General features: G+C 44.1%; 1 protein-coding gene across 3 annotated transcripts in view; it reads left to right on the forward strand.

Annotated features, from left to right (window-relative positions):
- Positions 1-18,428, forward strand: part of nap1l1 (nucleosome assembly protein 1-like 1) — an 87,277-nt gene that overhangs the window by 20,068 nt on the left and 48,781 nt on the right. For all 3 annotated transcript variants that reach the window (XM_059977559.1, XM_059977558.1, XM_059977557.1), the window contains exons 3-8: positions 881-966; positions 6,360-6,462; positions 9,833-9,974; positions 12,942-13,022; positions 13,795-13,923; positions 14,488-14,559. In XM_059977559.1, the coding sequence (XP_059833542.1) occupies positions 881-966; positions 6,360-6,462; positions 9,833-9,974; positions 12,942-13,022; positions 13,795-13,923; positions 14,488-14,559 (613 nt within the window). The remainder of the gene's footprint in view (positions 1-880; positions 967-6,359; positions 6,463-9,832; positions 9,975-12,941; positions 13,023-13,794; positions 13,924-14,487; positions 14,560-18,428) is intronic.

Here is an 18,428-nt window from a genome sequence, read left to right on the forward strand (position 1 = left end):
TGATGATTGAAGCACTGCCATGTCTGACCACCTGCTATTAGAATCTTAGTGTATGATTGGTTAGTTTCAACAAAATAACGGGAGCACTTCCACCCGAAATACTGCTTGCATCAAAGAATGTTGGCTTAAAAGCAGCTAGGGATGAGACAACTGGGGATATTCACATCATGAGAATGAAGGGTTCAATATTATTATAACTTGATATATCCATACTCTGTTAATAACAATATGTGAACTTGATCAAGTTTCAAGAGGAAGTTAGATATGGCCCTTGTGGCTAAAGGGATCGGGGGTATGGAGAGAAAGCAGGTACAGGGTTCTGAGTTGGATGATCAGCCATGATCATACTGAATGGCGGTGCAGGCTCGAAGGGCCGAATGGCCTTCTCCTGCACCTATGTTCTATGTTTCACTTGACTTCGTCATCTGTATATGAACATAGTCTGCGCTCTAGTCAATCCAGAATATTATAAATTGGCAGTCATACCAAGTGCTATTAAATCTTGTTAACCTGTAATTGACCTGAATCTATGATGCTTCCTTCCCCTCCCTCCAACTTTTTATTCTGGTGTCATTCCCCTTACTTCGCAGCCTTGAAGGGCTGTTTATTATTTTCATAGATGCTGCCTGATCTGCTGAGTCCCTCCGACATTTTGTGTGTTGCTTTGCATTTCCAGCATCTGCAGATTTTCTGATGTTTATGGTTCCTAGTTCACTTCTTGTCAGAATGAGTTTTAACCATTATTTTTTATTGGATTTTGGAAAATACTTACTAATTTGTAGCTGTAGATCAGCTTTTAAATTTGAAGGTATTTATTCCAGTACATTCTTGTGGTTATGAAGTTAGTGTAGTTGAAATGTCCTGTTTGAAAATCTTTTAGCAAAGAGCAGACTGAAAGTGATCAGAAAGAAGATATGGAGGATGTCGAAGATATTGAAGAAGAAGAAGCATCCGAAGATAACAAAGGTAACTTTTGCACAACTTTACATCTTGAATTCACTGAGCTTTGGAAATAGGTGAATAATTATAATTAAAATGAATACAAGTACAACTTTTGTTACTCTAATAGTGCTGTTTTGACAAAAGGGGTGTTAACAGGCAGGGTAAGGAGAATTGGTTAGAGAAGCAGCATGCTTAATGGTTGTTAATCTGGTAAACATGTTGGTGATCAGTAGATACAAAAATAGAGATCAAAAGTAGTTGGTAAAATTTATGAAAATCTGCAGATTTGAAAAACATCTGTTAACACCTCAGGAGAATAAAAGGAAATGGGTTTGTGTCCCTGGTTCAGTTGTTACCACTGGTATTGTTTGAATCTTCTCCAAACCTCAGTTCATCTTTTTGTTGTGTCATCATATCTTGCCTTTCACTGATAATGGTCAGTATTCTGCCTGCTGCCGCAACTGCTTTGTGTCATCCCTTCCTGTTCCCGGAAAGGTATCATTCCCCCCCACTCCCCCCCCCCCCCCCCCCCACACACACACACACACACTACCACTGCCCCAAAATCTATTTGGTCCACTTTTGTGGTTGAGGCATCAGTTTTTTCAGCTCCAGCAAGAGGGGGTTCCAGATGTTTTCTTTCAAAAGTCAATTGAGGAGAGTGTCATCCTTTTAATAAAAGCAATAGATACTGCATGGAAGTTCAAAGTAAAATTCATTATCAGAATACATGTCACCACATATAACCCTGAGATTCTCTTCTTGTGTGTATACTTAGCAAATCTATAGAACAGTAATTAAACATTAGGTACTTGTAAACAAACTACAAATGCAGGTATAAATAAATAACAATAAATAACGAGCTGTAGAGATGTGCACACAGCGCTGAAATAATGACACGTAGTCGATAAGTCATTTCGAGACTAGTTTATTCAAACTTTGTGGCACTGGCATTTAATCCTTAGCACCCGCCCTCTCCGGGCGGAAATGACATCAGAGGTGCATTACCAAAGTCTCCCCCCGCACGCTGGCTATTTGTGAGCCAGTTCGCCTGCGCAGAAAGTTGGTCGCCACATAACCCCCCCACACCCCCCAAGAACCGGCGATACACCCCCCCAATGTCCACAGTCTGGATCAGCCTCTGTTTGGGAGGTCTGCCTCTGCTCCGCGGTGCCTGAACCTCGACTGGCTGCGCCAAGTCCACTTGGGCTGGCTTGAGTCGGTTCTCCATGAAAACCTCCTCTCTCCCCCCAATATCCAGAACGTACGTGGACCCATTGTTGTTGATCACCTTGAACAACCCCTTGTATGGCCACTAGCGGTGCCCAGTGTCCACCCCTTTGTACAAACACAAACTTACAGTCCTGCAGGACTTTGGGTACATGGGTCGGGGTCCGTCCATGCTGTGAAGTTGGTACGAGGGCCAGGTTGTCGAGCCTTTTGTGTACCCTGTCCAGGACAGCTGCGGGTTCTTCCTCTTGCCCTCTTGGGGCTGGTATGAACTCTCCTGGAACGACCAGGGGTGCGCCGTACACCAACTTGGCCGACGAAGCGTGCAGATCCTCTTTGGGCACTGTACGAATTCCAAACAGGACCCAGGGAAGCTTGTCCACCCAGTTAGTTCCTCTCAGGCGGGCCATGAGGGCCGACTTCAAGTGATGGTGGAAGTGTTCCACCAGTCCGTTCGACTGTGGGTGGTAGGCAGTAGTGAGGTGTAGCTGTGTTCCCAACAGGCTGGCCACAGCCGACCACAGGCTGGAGGTGAACTGGGCGCCTCTGTTGGAGGTAATGTGGGCCGGTACCCCGAAGCGTGCTACCCAGGTTGCAATCAGTGCTCGGGCGCAGGAATCGGCAGATGTGTCGGTGAGCGGGATTGCCTCTGGCCACCTCGTGAACTGGTCTACCAAAGTTAGGAGGTACCACACTCTTCGGGACACTGGTAGGGGGCCCCACAATATCCACATGAATGTGGTTGAACCTCCGGTGGGTGGGTTCAAACTGCTGCAGCGGGGCTTTAGTGTGCCGCTGCACCTTGGCTGTTTGGCACTGCATGCACGTTCTGGCCCATTCACTGACCTGCTTGTACAGTCCATGCCACGTGAACTTGCTGGAGACCAGCCGGACGGTTGTCCTGATAAATGGGTGCGCCAAACCGTACATGGAGTCGAAAACTCGCCGTCTCCAGGCTGCCGGGACGATGGCGCGAGGTTGACCGGTAGCCATGTCGCACAGGAGGGTCCTCTCACCTGGGCCTACGAGAAAGTCTTGCAGCTGCAAACCTGAGACTGCGGTCCTGTAGCTGGGCATCTCGTCGTCTGCCTGCTGTGTCTCTGCCAGTGCTGCACAGTCCACCCCCAGGGACAGGGCCTGGATAGCTACTCTGGAGAGTGCGTCCACCACGACATTGTCCTTTCCCGAGACATGCTGGATGCCCGTCATGTACTCGGAGATGTAGGACAGATGTTGCTGCTGGCGAGTCGACCAGGGATCAGACACCTTCATGAACGCGAAAGTCAACGGTTTGTGGTCCGTGAACTCGGTGAACGGCCTGCCTTCTAAGAAGTACCTGAAATGCCGGATTGCCGGATACAGTGCCAACAGCTCCCGGTCGAAAGCACTGTACTTGAGTTCGGGTGGTCGTAGGTGCTTGCTGAAGAACGCCAGGGGTTGCCAGTGCCCCTCGATGAGCTGCTCCAGCACCCCACCGACTGCTGTGTCGGATGCGTCCACTGTGAGTGCGGTTGGAACATCCGTTCCGGGGTTCACCAGCATTGCGGTATCTGCCAAGGCTTCCTTGGCTTTAACGAAAGTGGCCGCGGCCTCCTCGTCCTAAGTAATGTCCTTGCCTGTACCTGACATCAGGGTGTACAAAGGGCGCATGATACAGGCTGCTGTGGGGAGGAAACGGTGGTAGAAGTTCACCATACCAACGAACTCCTGCAGGCCTTTGACCTTGTTGGGCTGGGCAAAGTGGCGGATCACGTCTACCTTGGCGGGCAGAGGTGTTGCCCCATCTTTGGTAATCCTGTGGCTCAGGAAGTCGATGGTATCGAAACCGAACTGGCATTTGGCCGGGTTGATTGTGAGACCGAAATCACTCAGGCAGGAGTAGAGCTGGCGGAGGTGGGACAGATGTTCCTGACGACAACTGCTGTCTATTAGGATGTCATCCAAATAGATGAACGCAAAGTCCAGGTCGTGTCCCACCACGTCCATTAGCTGCTGGAACGTCTGTGCAACATTCTTCAGGTGGAACGGCATTCGGAGGAACTTGAACAGGCTGAACGGGGTGATGAGTGCTGTTTTGGGGATGTCTTCAGGGTGCACCGGGATTTGATGGTATCCCTGGACGAGGTCTACTTTGGAAAAGATTCTTGCCCCGTGCAGGTTTGCTGCAAAGTCCTGTATGTGCGGCACGGGGTAGCGGTCTGGAGTGGTAGCCTTTGTTCAGTCTGTGATAGTCGCTGCATAGTCTCCAACTCCCAGCTGCTTTGGGCACCATGTGCAGGGGGGAGCCCATGGGCTGTCAAACCTCTGTACGATCCCCAATTCCTCCATCCTCTTGAGCTCCTCCTTCGCCAGGCGGAGCTTTTCCGGGGGCAGCCTTCGTGTGCGGGTGTGGAGGGGTGGTCCCTGGGTCAGAATGTGGGGCTGTACCCCGTGTCTGGGCATGGCTGCTGTGAACTGCAGCGCCAGAATCGATGGAAAGTCCACCAGGATTCTGGTGAATTCGTTGTCCGACAGCGTGATGGAGTCCAGGTGTGGAGCCGGCAACTTGGAAAGTCTTTGCATGAACCAGTCTTTTCCCTTGCAAGTCGACCAGCAGGCTGTGAAGTCACAAGAAGTCCACCCCCAGGAGTGGTTGAGCCACGGCAGCCAGTGTGAAGTCCCACGTGAATTGGCTGGCGCCGAACTGCAGCTGCACTGTGCGGATGCCGTAGGTCTGTATTGTGCTGCCGTTTGCAGCCCTCGGTGGGTCCTGGCTTCCTGTTGCAGGTGTCTTACCCTGTCGGAGGCAAGACGCTGATTTCCGTTCTGGTGTTGACCAAGAAGCGGTGTCCCGACTGTTTGTCCCAGACGTACAAGAGGCTGTCCTAGTGGCCAGCCACCATAGTCATTAGCGGCAGCTGGCCCTGGCCCTCGCAGGGCTGGCGACAACAGCAGGCTTTTGTGCCCCACCACTGGTGGTAGAAACACCACTGTTCACTGACCTCCTCACTCCTGCCTCTGTGTTGTGTGCGCCCCTCTGCTGGCCCTGGTCTGGTCCGCTGTTGGGCGCGTGGCCTGGTAATCTGACCGACGGACATCATGCTCTCCCTCTTGGCTTTCCACAGCATGTCTGCCCGGGCCGCCACCTTCCGGGGGTTGCTGAAATCTGCGTCGGCCAGCAGCAGATGTATGCCCTCGGGCAGTTGCTCTAGGAACGCTTGCTCGAACGTGAGGCAGGGCTTGTGTCCATCAGCCAGGGCCAACATCTCGTTCATCAATGCTGATGGCAGCCTGTCTCCCAAACCATCTAGGTGAAGCAGGCGGGCACCCAGCTATCGTGCCGTGAGAGGCCAAAGGTCCCAATGAGCAACGCTTTGAATGCTTCATATTTGCCTTCTGGGGGTGACTGTATGAAATCCGCAACCTGGGCAGTCATCTCCTGGTCAAGGGCGCTCACCACGTGGTGGTAACGCATGGAATCAGAGGATATCTGCCGAATCTGGAACTGGGCTTCGGCTTGGCTAAACCACATGTGGTTGCAGAGTCCGGAAAGTCGGCAGTTTTAGCGAAACTGCGTCAGTCATCTTTGGTCCAAATCCTGTTCGGACCGTCGGGGTCACCAATGTAGCGATGTGCTACACACTGCGCTGAAATAACAACATGCAGTTGGTAAGTCGTTTCGAGACTAGTTTATTCAAACTTCGCAGCACTGGCATTTAATCCCTGGCGCCCGCCCTCTCCGAGCGGGAATTACATCAGAGGTACATTACCAAAGTCTCTCCCCGCGTACTGGCTATTTGTGAGCGGATTCACCTGTGCAGAAAGTGGGTCGTCACAAAGCATGACATAACAATATAACAGTCCTAAATGAGTGTAGCTATCCCCTTTTGTTCAAGAGCCTAATGGTTGAAGGGGTAGTAACTTCCTGAATCTGGTGGTGCAAATCCTGAGGGTCTTGTACCTTCCACCTGATGGTAGTAGTGAGAAGAGAGCATAACTTGGGTTGTGGAGATCTCTGATGGATGCTGCTTTCTTCAGTGTTACGATTTATACTTTCTTTTCAAGAATGTAGACAGCTGTAACTGCAATTTTTGAATTTTTCTTGTAACTTAAATAGTGTAATCTTCACTTTGTATAAAAATTGTTGTATAGCAATCCACTACTTGTCATAATAAGTTGTGCAATTTCCACCCACTCTACGTGAGCAGCTCGACAACTTACAGTTCAGATGATGCAGAATCCACGGATTTTGGCAGCACTGCAGGAACGACTTGACGGACTTGTTGGAAACCCATCTGGTTACATAGAAAGGTAAAGATTATTGTCACTGTTAGCTGTTGCATGTAAGGAGAGTAGCTAATAAAGTGGCCGTAGTAGTGGAAACTAGTCTGCTGCTGCAGCCTGGACTCGGTAGTTTCACATGTTGTGTACTCAGAGATGCTCCTTGCATGCACTGTTGTAACACGTGGTTATTTGAGTCTCTGTTCTCTTCTGACCTAGAGAACTGCTGTCACTGGATGCTTTGTTTTTCCACACCATTTTCTGTAAACTCTAGACACTGTTGTGCATAAAAATCCTGGCTCAGTTTATGAGATGCTCAATCCACTTCCTCTGGCACCAACAATCATTCTACAGTCAGTCACTTAGATCACGTTTCTTGGCCAACCAAGTCTGCATGATCTTATGCATTGATTTGCTACCATGATTGTCTGATTAGGTATTTGCATTAATAAGCAGGTGTACCTAAAAATGGCCACTAAGTGTATATATTTGACATGCTGTGACAGATGCATTGTATCAGTATTAATATTGGAAATTAACTTTATGACACATTCGGCCAACATTGTGTTCTTGAGAGTCAAGTTGCCAAATAGGAAATGTTTTGCAGTGATGCATAGCTGGACCCAGAATCTCAGCTTTCTCAACTGAGGATCTAATTGGAATAGAGAACTGCTGGAATTAGCTGTACTTTTGAAGAGTTTTTTAAATATTCGCTCATCTTGATTTGAGCAATCTAAGTGAAACTTCCTTCATTTGGGTTGCTAAGTCAAATAGGCCAACTCCCAAATTAGCATTTGTTGGTTTGAATTTTGGTTAAAAATAACCAGCAATCTGGTTGACAAATGGTGTTTGTTTGTGCCTGGAATTTATTTTTGGAGGTATATTCATGACTTGGAAGGCGGTATGGATTGCAGTTTTCCAAATCTCATGATGTGCTAATCAATGAAGTTAGTGAGCGAGAGGGATAATGAGATAGTAATAGGTTGCATGAGGGCGTGTAGTAATGGAATTTGCATTAGTGTTGGCTAGTTTGCGGTTCATTGATGCAGAGAAAATGTGATACATACACAATATCAAACTCACACCAGATACCGTTATGGAATATACTTTAAAGATTTTACTAAAACTAAATGAGTACTAACAATACAGTATATATGAAAGAAAAGAAAATAAAGTAAAAGGTGCCAACTTATCAGAGTTCAGTCAGTTTAGTGCACATCGTTGGAGCTCAGCCATCGAACCATTTGACCCATCGTCACTTTCCTCTGACCTCCATGTCTTTGCATCTGGGACCACCCTGATGGTCAACCGAGCAGTGCAGCATACGTCCACCTTCTTCGGCGTCTTCTTCCCCGACTCCCGAAAAGACTGCGAAAACCCCCTCCCAGACCCACAAGACAAAATAACAATTCCCCATTGGTTAACAAATGAATACAATTCCATTACGAGCAATTCTAAAGCTAAACAACTGTGAGAGAAAGCACTTATAACAAAGAAGCATTCCTACTCTTAATAAAGCAAGCCATTTTGATTAACATATGCAGTACATTGTACACAACCTTTTACAGTTGCTGGTTAAACTGTACTAGAGTACAGTCAGCCCTCTGTATCCGCGGATTCAACCAAACGCGGGTCGAAAATATTGGGGGGGGGGGGGGGGGGAATACCAGAAAGTTCCAAAAAGCAAAATTTGAGTTTGCCGTGCACCGAGCACTATGCTGAATTCATGCGAATGAAGTGATGTGTAGGCATACACTGCTGTAGCCTCCTGCCATTTCACAGATCCTCAGTCTCTCTCCAGCACTCATTGTTTGAGCATTGTTCGCCTGCCATTTCACAGATCCTCAGTCTCTCTCCAGCACTCATTGTTTGAGCATCATTCGCGACGTGTTGTGAGCAAAAAGGAGGAGTTTAAGACTAGGAAGGGATGGCTGGCTAGCTATGTAGAGCGCTACAGCCTCCAGAACTTAAGGATCACGGGAGAATTTGCATCGGCCGATGCTGAGGCAGCATCAGCGTTCCCAGAAGAGCTGTGATGGTACTGAACATGTACAGACTTTTTTCTTGTCATTATTCCCTAAACAATATAACAACTATTTACATAGCATTTACATTGTATTAGGTATTCTAAGTAATTGAGAGATGATTTAAAGTATACGGGAGGATGTGCATAGGTTATATGCAAATACTATGTCATTTTATATAAGGGACTTGAGCATCCGTGGATTTTGGTATCCACGGGGGTCCTGGAACCAATCCCCCGCAGATACCAAGGTATGACTGTATTGAGATTGGTTATAGTCACCATACTGTTATAAGCCTACTAGAATTAGGATTACTATGATGAGGAACATGAAGAAAATTTGTTACTCGAGCAAACAACTGGAGAGGAGATTTGATAAAGCAATAAGACTATCGGAGGAGCTGTTAGTTTATGAGAGGCAAAAGATGTAGCGATTAAAGAATACTCTAATGATCTGGTCTATGTGGGTGGTTGATATTGTTAGTATGGGCTTTCTAAAGAGAAATGGGTAGGCATTTGAAGGGCAATAACTTGCAGGTTATACTGAGCAAGTGAGCAACTTAAGCGTTTTTGATGTTTTGCTGACTTTCAATATTCAAACTAATACATCAGTGAAGCAAAGTCACAACAAAAATAATCTTAAAGTTCATTTCGTCATTCAGCCATACACAGGTATACTGCCAAATGAAACAATGTTCCTCTACACCAAGATGCACAATACAGAACATACAACTCACCTGCCCAAGTAATATTACCACAAATAAATTAACATGTAATAAGGTGCACTTATGACACAAGTTTTAAAAAGTAAGCAGTATAATGTTACTGGTGCTTCATATGTGATACGTGGTGCAATGAATTCAGTAGTCTTATAGCCTGGAAGAAGCTATTCCTCTTTTGAACAGTTCTTGTCCTAATGCTATGGTACCTCCAGTCTGATGGTAGGGGTCAATGAGATTATAGGATGGATGTGAGAGATCACTGACAGTGCTATCTATGTATGCAGCACTTCTGATGAATATCTCTGGTTGTGGTCAGATGCTTTGAAGTCCCCATACCAGATGGTGTTGCAGCTGGTCAGGACACTGCTCCTGTAAAAATAAATAAATCTAGAGATGGGGTGAGGGGTGGGGAGCCTACCTTCCTCAATCTCTAGGAAGTGGAGATGCTGCTGTGTTTCCTTGACCGAAGAGGTGTTGAGGGACAAGGTGAGATTATCTGTTATGTGCACCCTGAGAAACTTGGTGCACCTCCATGGAGAGGAGGCTTTTACATCCAGCGAGGAGTGGTCCTGAGATCCACAATGTAAATAGTGTTGGGTCTTTGGCTGTATCCTAGGAGCAAGTAAATTCTAACTGATCTTATTCTGGTATGTAGCTTGCCCAAAATTGTGAAGAAGCGTGTAAATGCTTTGAAGAACCTTCAGGTGAAGTGCGCACATATAGAGGCCAAGTTCTATGAAGAAGTCCATGAATTGCAAAGAAAGTATGCTGCTCTCTATCAACCACTTTTTGATCAGGTGAGATGGTTCGTTGGTCATGCACCTGAGTTTGGATTTGGAAAGTCTATTTTCTGTCTTGAATTCAGAACAATAACATTTGAACAGCAACACAATAGCATTTTCAAATTTGATCTCTGCATCTCCACACCATACTCTTATATGCTGCATACTTCCTAACAGGTTTCCACCTGAGGCGTGGACCACTAGGTCATTTGCTATTGAATAGGAATTGTAAATCTCCCCTAATATTTCGCACTTGGACTTTTTTTTGGCAATTCCAATCTACTTAGTCTTGTATACAACTTGATTAGCAGATGAGATGCTTTTAAATAATAGTGTTCAGGCTATCTGCACTTTCATGATGCATTAGATATGCAAAATTGAGGATATAGATGGGGAAAATTCCTACACTCCATCTGCCAGAAAAACTGGGATCTCCCAGTGGCTGTCTATTTTAATGGCACTTCTCATTCCCATTCTGACATGTTGATTGATGGCCTCCTTTACTGTCGTGATGAGGCCACACTCAGGTTGGAGGAACATTGTCAGGGTAGCCTCCAACCTGATGGCATGAATGTCGATTTCTTGATCTTCTGGTAATTGCCCATCCTTCACCATTCCCCATCCCCATTTCCCTTTCTCCAGCCCTGTATCTCTTTCACCAGTCAACTTCCCAGCTCCTCACTTCATCTCCCCCGGTTTTACATATCACTTTGTGTTTCTCTTTCCCCTCCCCCACCTCTTAAATCTGCTCATCTTTCTTTCTCCAGTCCTGCCAAAGGGCTCAGCTCAAAACGTCAATTGTACTTTTTTCCATAGATGCTGCTTGGCTTGCTGAGTTCCTCCAGCGTTTTGTGTGTTGCTTAGATTTCCCACATCTCTTGTTTGGGAAAATGCAGACACGCTTTTTGCACTGAGGTTGGATGAGACTAGAACCAGAGGTCTTCAGGCTAAGGATGAAATCTGAAATATTTGAGGGGAACCTGAGGGCAAGCTTCTTTACTTAAGAGGATGGGGGTGTGGGTTTGATTCCAACATTTAAGAGAAGATTGGATAAGTACATGGATGGAAGCAGTATGGAGGGCTGTGATCCAGGTGCAGGTTGATGAAACTGGGCAGTTTGGCATAGAAAAGGTGGACCAAAAGGGCTCGTTTTATGTGTGTGTGTGTGTGTGTATATATATATACAGTGGCATGCAAAAGTTTGGGCACCCCAAGAGATTTGAGCTCTCAGATAACTTTTACCAAGGCCTCAGACCTTGATTAGCTTGTTCGGGCTATAGCTTGTTAACAGTCATCATTAGGAAAGGCCAGGTGATGCAAATTTCAAAGCTTTATAAATACCCTGGCTCCTCAAACCTTGTCCCAAAATCAGCAGCAATGGACTCCACTAAGCAGCTGCCTAGCACTCTGAACATTAAAATAAATGATGCCCACAGGTAGAAGGCGGTTAAAGAAGATAGCAAAGCATTTTCAGCTAGCCGTTTCCTCAGTTCGTAATGTAAGAAATGGCAATTAACAGGAATGGTGGAGGTCAATTTGAGGTCTGGAAGAGCAAGAAAACTTTCTGAGAGAACTGTTTGCAGGATTGCAAGAAAGGCAAATCAATACCCCTGTTTGACTGCAAAAGACTTTCAGGAAGATTTAGCAAACTCAAGGGGTTCACTGTCAAGCGATGCCGGCACAAGTATGACCTTCATGGAAGAGCGATCAGAAGAAAACCTTTCCTGCGTCCTCACCACAAAATTCAGCATCAGAAGTTTGCAAAGGAACATGTAAACAAGCCTGATGCATTTTGGAAACAAGTCCTGTGGACTGATGAAATTCAAATAAAACTTTTTGGCCACAATGAGCAAAGGTCTGTTTGGAGAAAAAAGGGTGCAGAAAAGAACATCTCTCCAACTGTTAAGCATAGGGGGTGGATCGATCATTCTTTGGGATTGTGTTGCAGCCAGTGGCATGGGGAACATTTCACTGGTAGAGGGCAGAATGAATTCAATTAAATACTAGTAAATTCTGGAAGCAAACATCACACTATATATAAAAAAAATCTGAAGATGAAAAGAGGATGGCTTCTGCAACAGGATAATGATCTTAAACACACCTTAAAATCCACAATGGATCAAGAGGTGCAAGCTGAAGGTTTTACCATGGCCCTCAGTCTCCCAACCTAAACATGATTGAAAATCTGTGGAGACCTCAAAAAAGCAGTGCAAGCAAGACAGCCCAAGAATCTCACAGAACTAGAAGCCTTTTGCAAGGAAGAATGGGCGAAAATCCCCCAAAACAAGAATTGAAAGACTTAGCTGGCTACAGAAAGTGTTTACAAGCTGTGATACATGGCAAAGTGGGTGTTACTAAGTACTGACCATTCAGGGTGCCCAAACTTTTGTTTTAGGCACTTTTCCTTTTTTGCTATTTTGAAACTGTAAAAGATGGAAATCAAAAAGTAATCTTTAAATATGAAAGAAATATGTTATCTTTATGCCTTTTGGAAATCAGGTCATCTTTTACTCGCTTAGCTGTTTACAGTAACAGAAATTTTGACCAGGGGTGCCTAAACCTTTGCATGCCACTGTGTATATTATATACACACATTTTACAATTTTGAAAATGAATGGGTTAGCTACCATTAGGTAGAAAGTAGCTCAACTCACAGATTTTGAGTCCATTATTTGGAACAAGACCAGTGTGGTATTTTTAATATCTGTGCATTTTGTGAAAACAACTTCTCTTAATAGGTTTTGCTGTAAGATTTTGTAAGTTCTCTTGCTCAGATAGATTTGAGGTTGGTACAGCATTGAACAATGTATAACTAATTCTGTAAAACTTCCTTGCACTGCCATAACAACTGTTCAGAGATGCATTTTGCCATTTATTGCTTTTTACATAATCTTAATCATGTAGCTGCATAAGTTACTTGGAGAGTAAAAGATCTGGGTTAAGAATTCCCATTAACTAATGAGTCTCTTGTTCATTCCTTAGAGGAGTGATATTATCAATGCCATCCTTGAGCCGACAGAGGAGGAGTGCAAGTGGCAAGGAGATGAAGAAGAGGAATTATCAGTAAATATTCTAGATTTTGTAAACTGTATTTGTGCAGGTGACATGATTTATTTATTAGAATTTAACCTGTGTTGTACCACTTGTTATCTGTAGTGTTAGCTAGGTAGTGTGATATCTAGACTTGTAACTTTTTGCTACCCTTCATTTTAAATAATGTAAGCAATAATTACATAATGTCATGCTGTAGATACCATCAGTTGAATGAATCTTTCGGTATGTAATAGTGTTTTTCACGATAGGATTCTTGTAAAACTTTAAACAATTTCAAATGACAATCCTAATTTTTCATCTTGATACTAATCCTTGTGTATTAAAGACCTCATCAGGCTGTTAGGGAAATATCCAGCATTTTTTTTATATTAAAGTAAGTACTCTTTGGTTTTTATTCATTTATTTCTTTTCACCCCTTCATTCTACTGATGTGTGTTTATTCATTTGGCTAATTGGTTTTCTTGTAAATTTCTTGAATTGAGCCGAAAGCTCCACCAAATAGTTAGCTCCATCTGACTTGTCCAAAATGTCATTTTGACCTTTAAGCTTTACCACTATTCAATGCGCTTGGTAGTCTGATTAAATTCAATATTCCTGCTTTTGCCTGTATCTCAAAAGATATGGTTATCAAAATTCTTTCAGCTTGATTTGAAGTTAACAAGAATTGCTTTTCATTGAGCATTTCTAGTTTTCTACCTCCACTTCTATTTTGTACCTGTAGCCCTTTAAAAACCCCCTCTCTAGATAATATCTATAGTTCTATTATTCTGATTCATGACAGGATGAAATGAAAGAAAAGGTGAAGGTGGAGGAAGAAAAGAAAGATGAGGAAAAGGATGCACCAAAGGGAATTCCAGAATTTTGGTTAACTGTCTTCAAAAATGTGGATTTGCTCAGTGACATGGTGCAGGTAGGCTTCTTTAAATGGATAATGAAATAATATGATGGATTAAAGTACACAATATTATACTTGGAGCAAGATCTCTCGACAACTGCACACTGTACCAAAGTGGAGCATCAAATTCACTACAGTGCAATTATTAAAACATGAGTTTCCCTTTGGTAATTTATTCCATAAAGCCTATTGGAATTAATGGATTTTGTTTGGGTATCATTTTTCAAGTAAAATGGCTGAACCTCAATGGTTCAACTAAGGTTATTTGCAATGGGCAGTAAGATTCCAGCAGAGGGCAGCAAATTCTGATTTTATTTAATAGAATTAAACCTGCCTGCTTGATGCTTGAATCAATAATATGGTTATCCCAACAATGGTTATGTAGGTTTGTGGTTTCTTGCATAATTTAAAAGTGTGTGCAATTTATCTTTTGTATTTTTTATTGGATATTTTTGCTGGGATTTGTTGAACTTTGATATTATAAGGGTAACCATGATGTGGGGCCAGGCTCTGGCAGGTTTGGAGGCCACTGCTAAATCAAGTGCAATAGATGTAAAATTGAAAATTCTCTATTTTCAGGAACACGATGAACCTATTTTAAAGCATTTAAAAGATTTGAAGGTCAAATTTTCAGATCCTGGACAACCAATGGTAAGCTGCTTAAAATATTTTTAATTGTTTGGTTGGACGGTCTTGAAGGTCCCTAATTGCTTGCTAATCTGAATGATATTGTCATTTATCATGTCCGTTAGACACTTTAGTGCCGCCTGAGATTCTAAAAGGTGATGCAAGACTGCATGTTTTTCATTCATTCATTCATACTCAGTAAGTGAGGAGAGTCTAGTTTCTAATCATCTTTGCTATTGGACTTTGATCTGTTGTGCAGCTCCTGTGTCACCCCACATTGAAAGAAATTAACCTTCTAAGTTAATCTCAGTCACAGGCCTTAATTTTGCAAAGCTATTATAACTCAGGATTTCAGGAGCTCCCCGATCAAAAAATGACCATCTGATCTTCTACCAAAGCATTTCACTTTGTACTAGAAACATAAATCAAAAGTATTGTTATCTTTATTGCATGAATTTTACCATTTAAAAAAAAATGAGCTAGTCTGTCTCAGTAACTTCTATGCCTCATGACCCTGTATCTGGCACCAGCTGGCTGCAGTTGTTGGATCATGTTTCTCCAAGTTACAAGCAATATCTGAGGTCAAAGGGGAATTCCATTCTGTGGAGTTTAATTGTTCCGAGTTCTATTAGGAGGCCAAATGGTCTTCATTTTCATTGCCAGATTTGAAAAGGATTTGAACCTTCTGTAAAAGTGATTTGACAAAGTGGGTGAAAGTTCTCAAATGTTGTCATAATCATAAGAAATAGGAGTTAGCCTTCTGGCCTGTTGAGCCTGATCTCCATTCAATAAGATCATGGTTGATCTGGTAACAGTCAGCTCCACCTACCTGCCTCCCCCCCCCCCCCCCCGCCCATAAAATTTAAATCACCTACTATGCAAAAATCTATCCAAGTGCGTTTTAAGTATAATGAGGTAGCCTCTACTGCTTCTTTGGACCAAGAATTCCACAGCTTCATTACTCTGGGGTTGGGGGTAACATTTCCTTCTCATCTGTCCTAAATCTACTCCCTTGAATCTTGAGGCTGTGCCCCCTAGTTCTAGCCTTGTCTACCAACGAAAAGAACTCTTCTGCCTCTATCTTATCTATCCAACTTGTCATTTTTTGTGTTAGAGATAAATGTAAAATACCTCATTCTAACACCCTTGAGCATGGGTCCTGTTAGTTTCTCATTGTCCAGGTGAGGACTGCAGAGATATTTTTCAGCTTGATCAGAGTCATCTTTGACCCCAAGGAATCACCTAACAAGATTGCATCGTGCTGTTATCTTAGTTTCAGCGACTTGGGTTCAAACTTATCATTTAGTGCTGTTAACATAGAATTTGCAGACTTTCCCTGTGACACTGAGTTTCCACTTTGTGCTCTGGCTTATTCACAATACATGAGGGTTGCTATTTTGACTAGCAACTACAAATTGTGCCTCTTGTCTTTGGATATTGAAAAAAACAGGATTTCTCTCAACAATCCAATGGCTTCATGGACAGCATTACTGAGAATAGCTGTGATTTTAAAATCTCCGGTTATTAACTGAATGTAAACTGCATTGTGGAATTTGAACTCTGGATCATAAATAGAGGCCTCAGTGTTAACAGTCTGGTAATTTAACTGCTGTTCCTTTCACAAGTAGTTGCTGTGCTGCAACAGCTCAAGTGGGAGCTACCAAGGGACAACAGTACCATCTTTTATCCATACATAACTGATGTCTGAAGTAACAATCTGTCTGTTAACTTGGTCAGCTTTCACTGTGACTGCACTAATCACTGCAGTGTCACCTCTATGGCTAGTTATGGCTCATTGTATTTGCTTTTGTCTATCAGTACTGATTCAAGGGTTTATGGACAAGTATCTGATGCTTAGAGCCTGGTCCACCAGTCTTCACAATCTTCCGCTTTGGCACTGTTGCCTTTTTCGTTGACTAAAAATCTTTTTTTGAATGCACACAGTTGAGCTTCCATTAGTTGTCTGAGGCAGATAATTGCGATGCATCACTCCTCTTCTGAATGAAGAATTCCAATCCCAAACAGCCTATCAGTTTTCAGGCTGTGGCCTTGGTGCCATAGATCACAATCAGGGGAGACATCATTTAACCCATTGGGTCCTAAAAGTATTTAAGCTTCATCAAGGTCTTTTCATCCCTTTGAATTCCATGGCATACAGCCATGGTCTACTGAATCGTTCCTCATAGAGCAACTCCAGTTAGTGACACTTTGCTATGTCAAGAACATTTTACTTGAATAGTAAAACCAAGACTATACACAACACAAAATTGCAGTCAAGTTTCCTTAGTCCTGTATTGAAACCTCATGCTATTTACCCACCTGATAACTTGTTGCATCTTCAGGTTGTCCTGCAGTGATCTGTGTACAAACATATTCAGATTCTTTTGAACATCAACAATTCCCATGCCTTCATCTTAGTCATTTTCAAGTTTAGTTGTTATTTCTACCATACGCATGAGTAAGCAAACAGAACAGATACTTTGGGGCCAAGGTGCAAAGCATAGTGCTAATAGCCATATAGCACATATGGTTACGACAGCAGAAAAACAGTCCCAAAAAATACCTGAGTGTCATGGCCCGTAGATTTACGGTGAATGGGATGTTGTGCTAGAGCCATGTTTCTGCAAAAGAAAGTACATTTATCAAAATGAATGACCGCACATTTCGTCCTTGTAATCCACCTGCTGTTTCTGTTCACTCGGCTTATCCATCTTTTCTTGAAAGCTCTCTCCATCCTCCTCTGTTCTTGCGATATCCTGAAGTGGGAAGCTGAACCGCCAGAGGTCTTGGTATATATATGGGTAGGAAAAGGGAGGAGATCCTGTAGGGAGTTGGGAAGGAAGTTGAGAAGCAGAGCCTCAGAGGTAGTAATCTCGGGATTACTGCCTGTGCCATGCAACAGTGAGTATAGGAATAGAGGGAGGTGGAGGATAAATGCGTGGCTGAGGGATTGGAGCAGTGGGGCAGGGATTTTGGATCATTGGGATCTCTTGGGGCAAGTGTGACTTGTACAAAAAGGACAGGCTGCACTTGAATCTGAGGGGGACCAATATCCTGGCAGGGAGGTTTGCTAAGGCTACTGGGGAGAGTTTAAATTAGAATTGCTGGATGGTGAGAACCAAACTGAAGAGACAGAGGAAGGGGTAGTTGGCTCACATATAGAGAAAGCTTGGAAACAGTGCGAGAGGGAGGACAGGCAGGTGGTAGAGAAGGGATACGCTCAGATCGATGGTTTGAGACTTGGAACTCTAATGTTGTGGCCATTATAGAGACTTGGATGGCTTGGGCAGGAATGGTTACTTCAAGTCGAGCGGGCAGTGGAGTCCGTGGAAGCAGAGTCCTGGGCTTTGGCTAAGTGGGCTTCGGCGTAAGGGGACTTCGGTAAGCTTGTGTGATTGCTCGCTGAGGGGAAGAAGGTAAGGTCGCTAGGTGCTTTTTAGACATTCTATTAATCCAGTTCAGGTATGGGGGAGACAGTCAGAGCAGTGGTGTGCTCCGTATGCAGTATGTGGGAGGTCAGGGTCAACACAGTTGTCCCTGATGACCACACCTGCAAAAGGTGCGTCCAGCTGCAGCTCCTATCAGACCGAGTTAGGGAGTTGGAGCAGGAGCTGGATGAACTACGGATCATTCGGGAGGTGGAGGCAGAGATAGATAGGAGTTATCAGGAGGTAGTCACACCAAAAAACCAAGAAGTAGGCAGATGGGTGACGGTCCAGAGAGGCAGGGGGAGCAGGCAGAGAAGGCAGAGCACCCCTGCGGCCATTCCCATTATCAATAAGTATACCGTACTGGATACTGTTGATGGGGATGACCTACCAGGAATGAGTTGTAGTGGTCCTGCCTCTGGCATAGAGGTTGAACCCTTAACTAGAAAGGGGAGGAGGGAAGAG

Source organism: Hypanus sabinus, chromosome 8, assembly GCF_030144855.1.
Source record: "Hypanus sabinus isolate sHypSab1 chromosome 8, sHypSab1.hap1, whole genome shotgun sequence".
Lineage (NCBI taxonomy): Eukaryota > Metazoa > Chordata > Chondrichthyes > Myliobatiformes > Dasyatidae > Hypanus > Hypanus sabinus.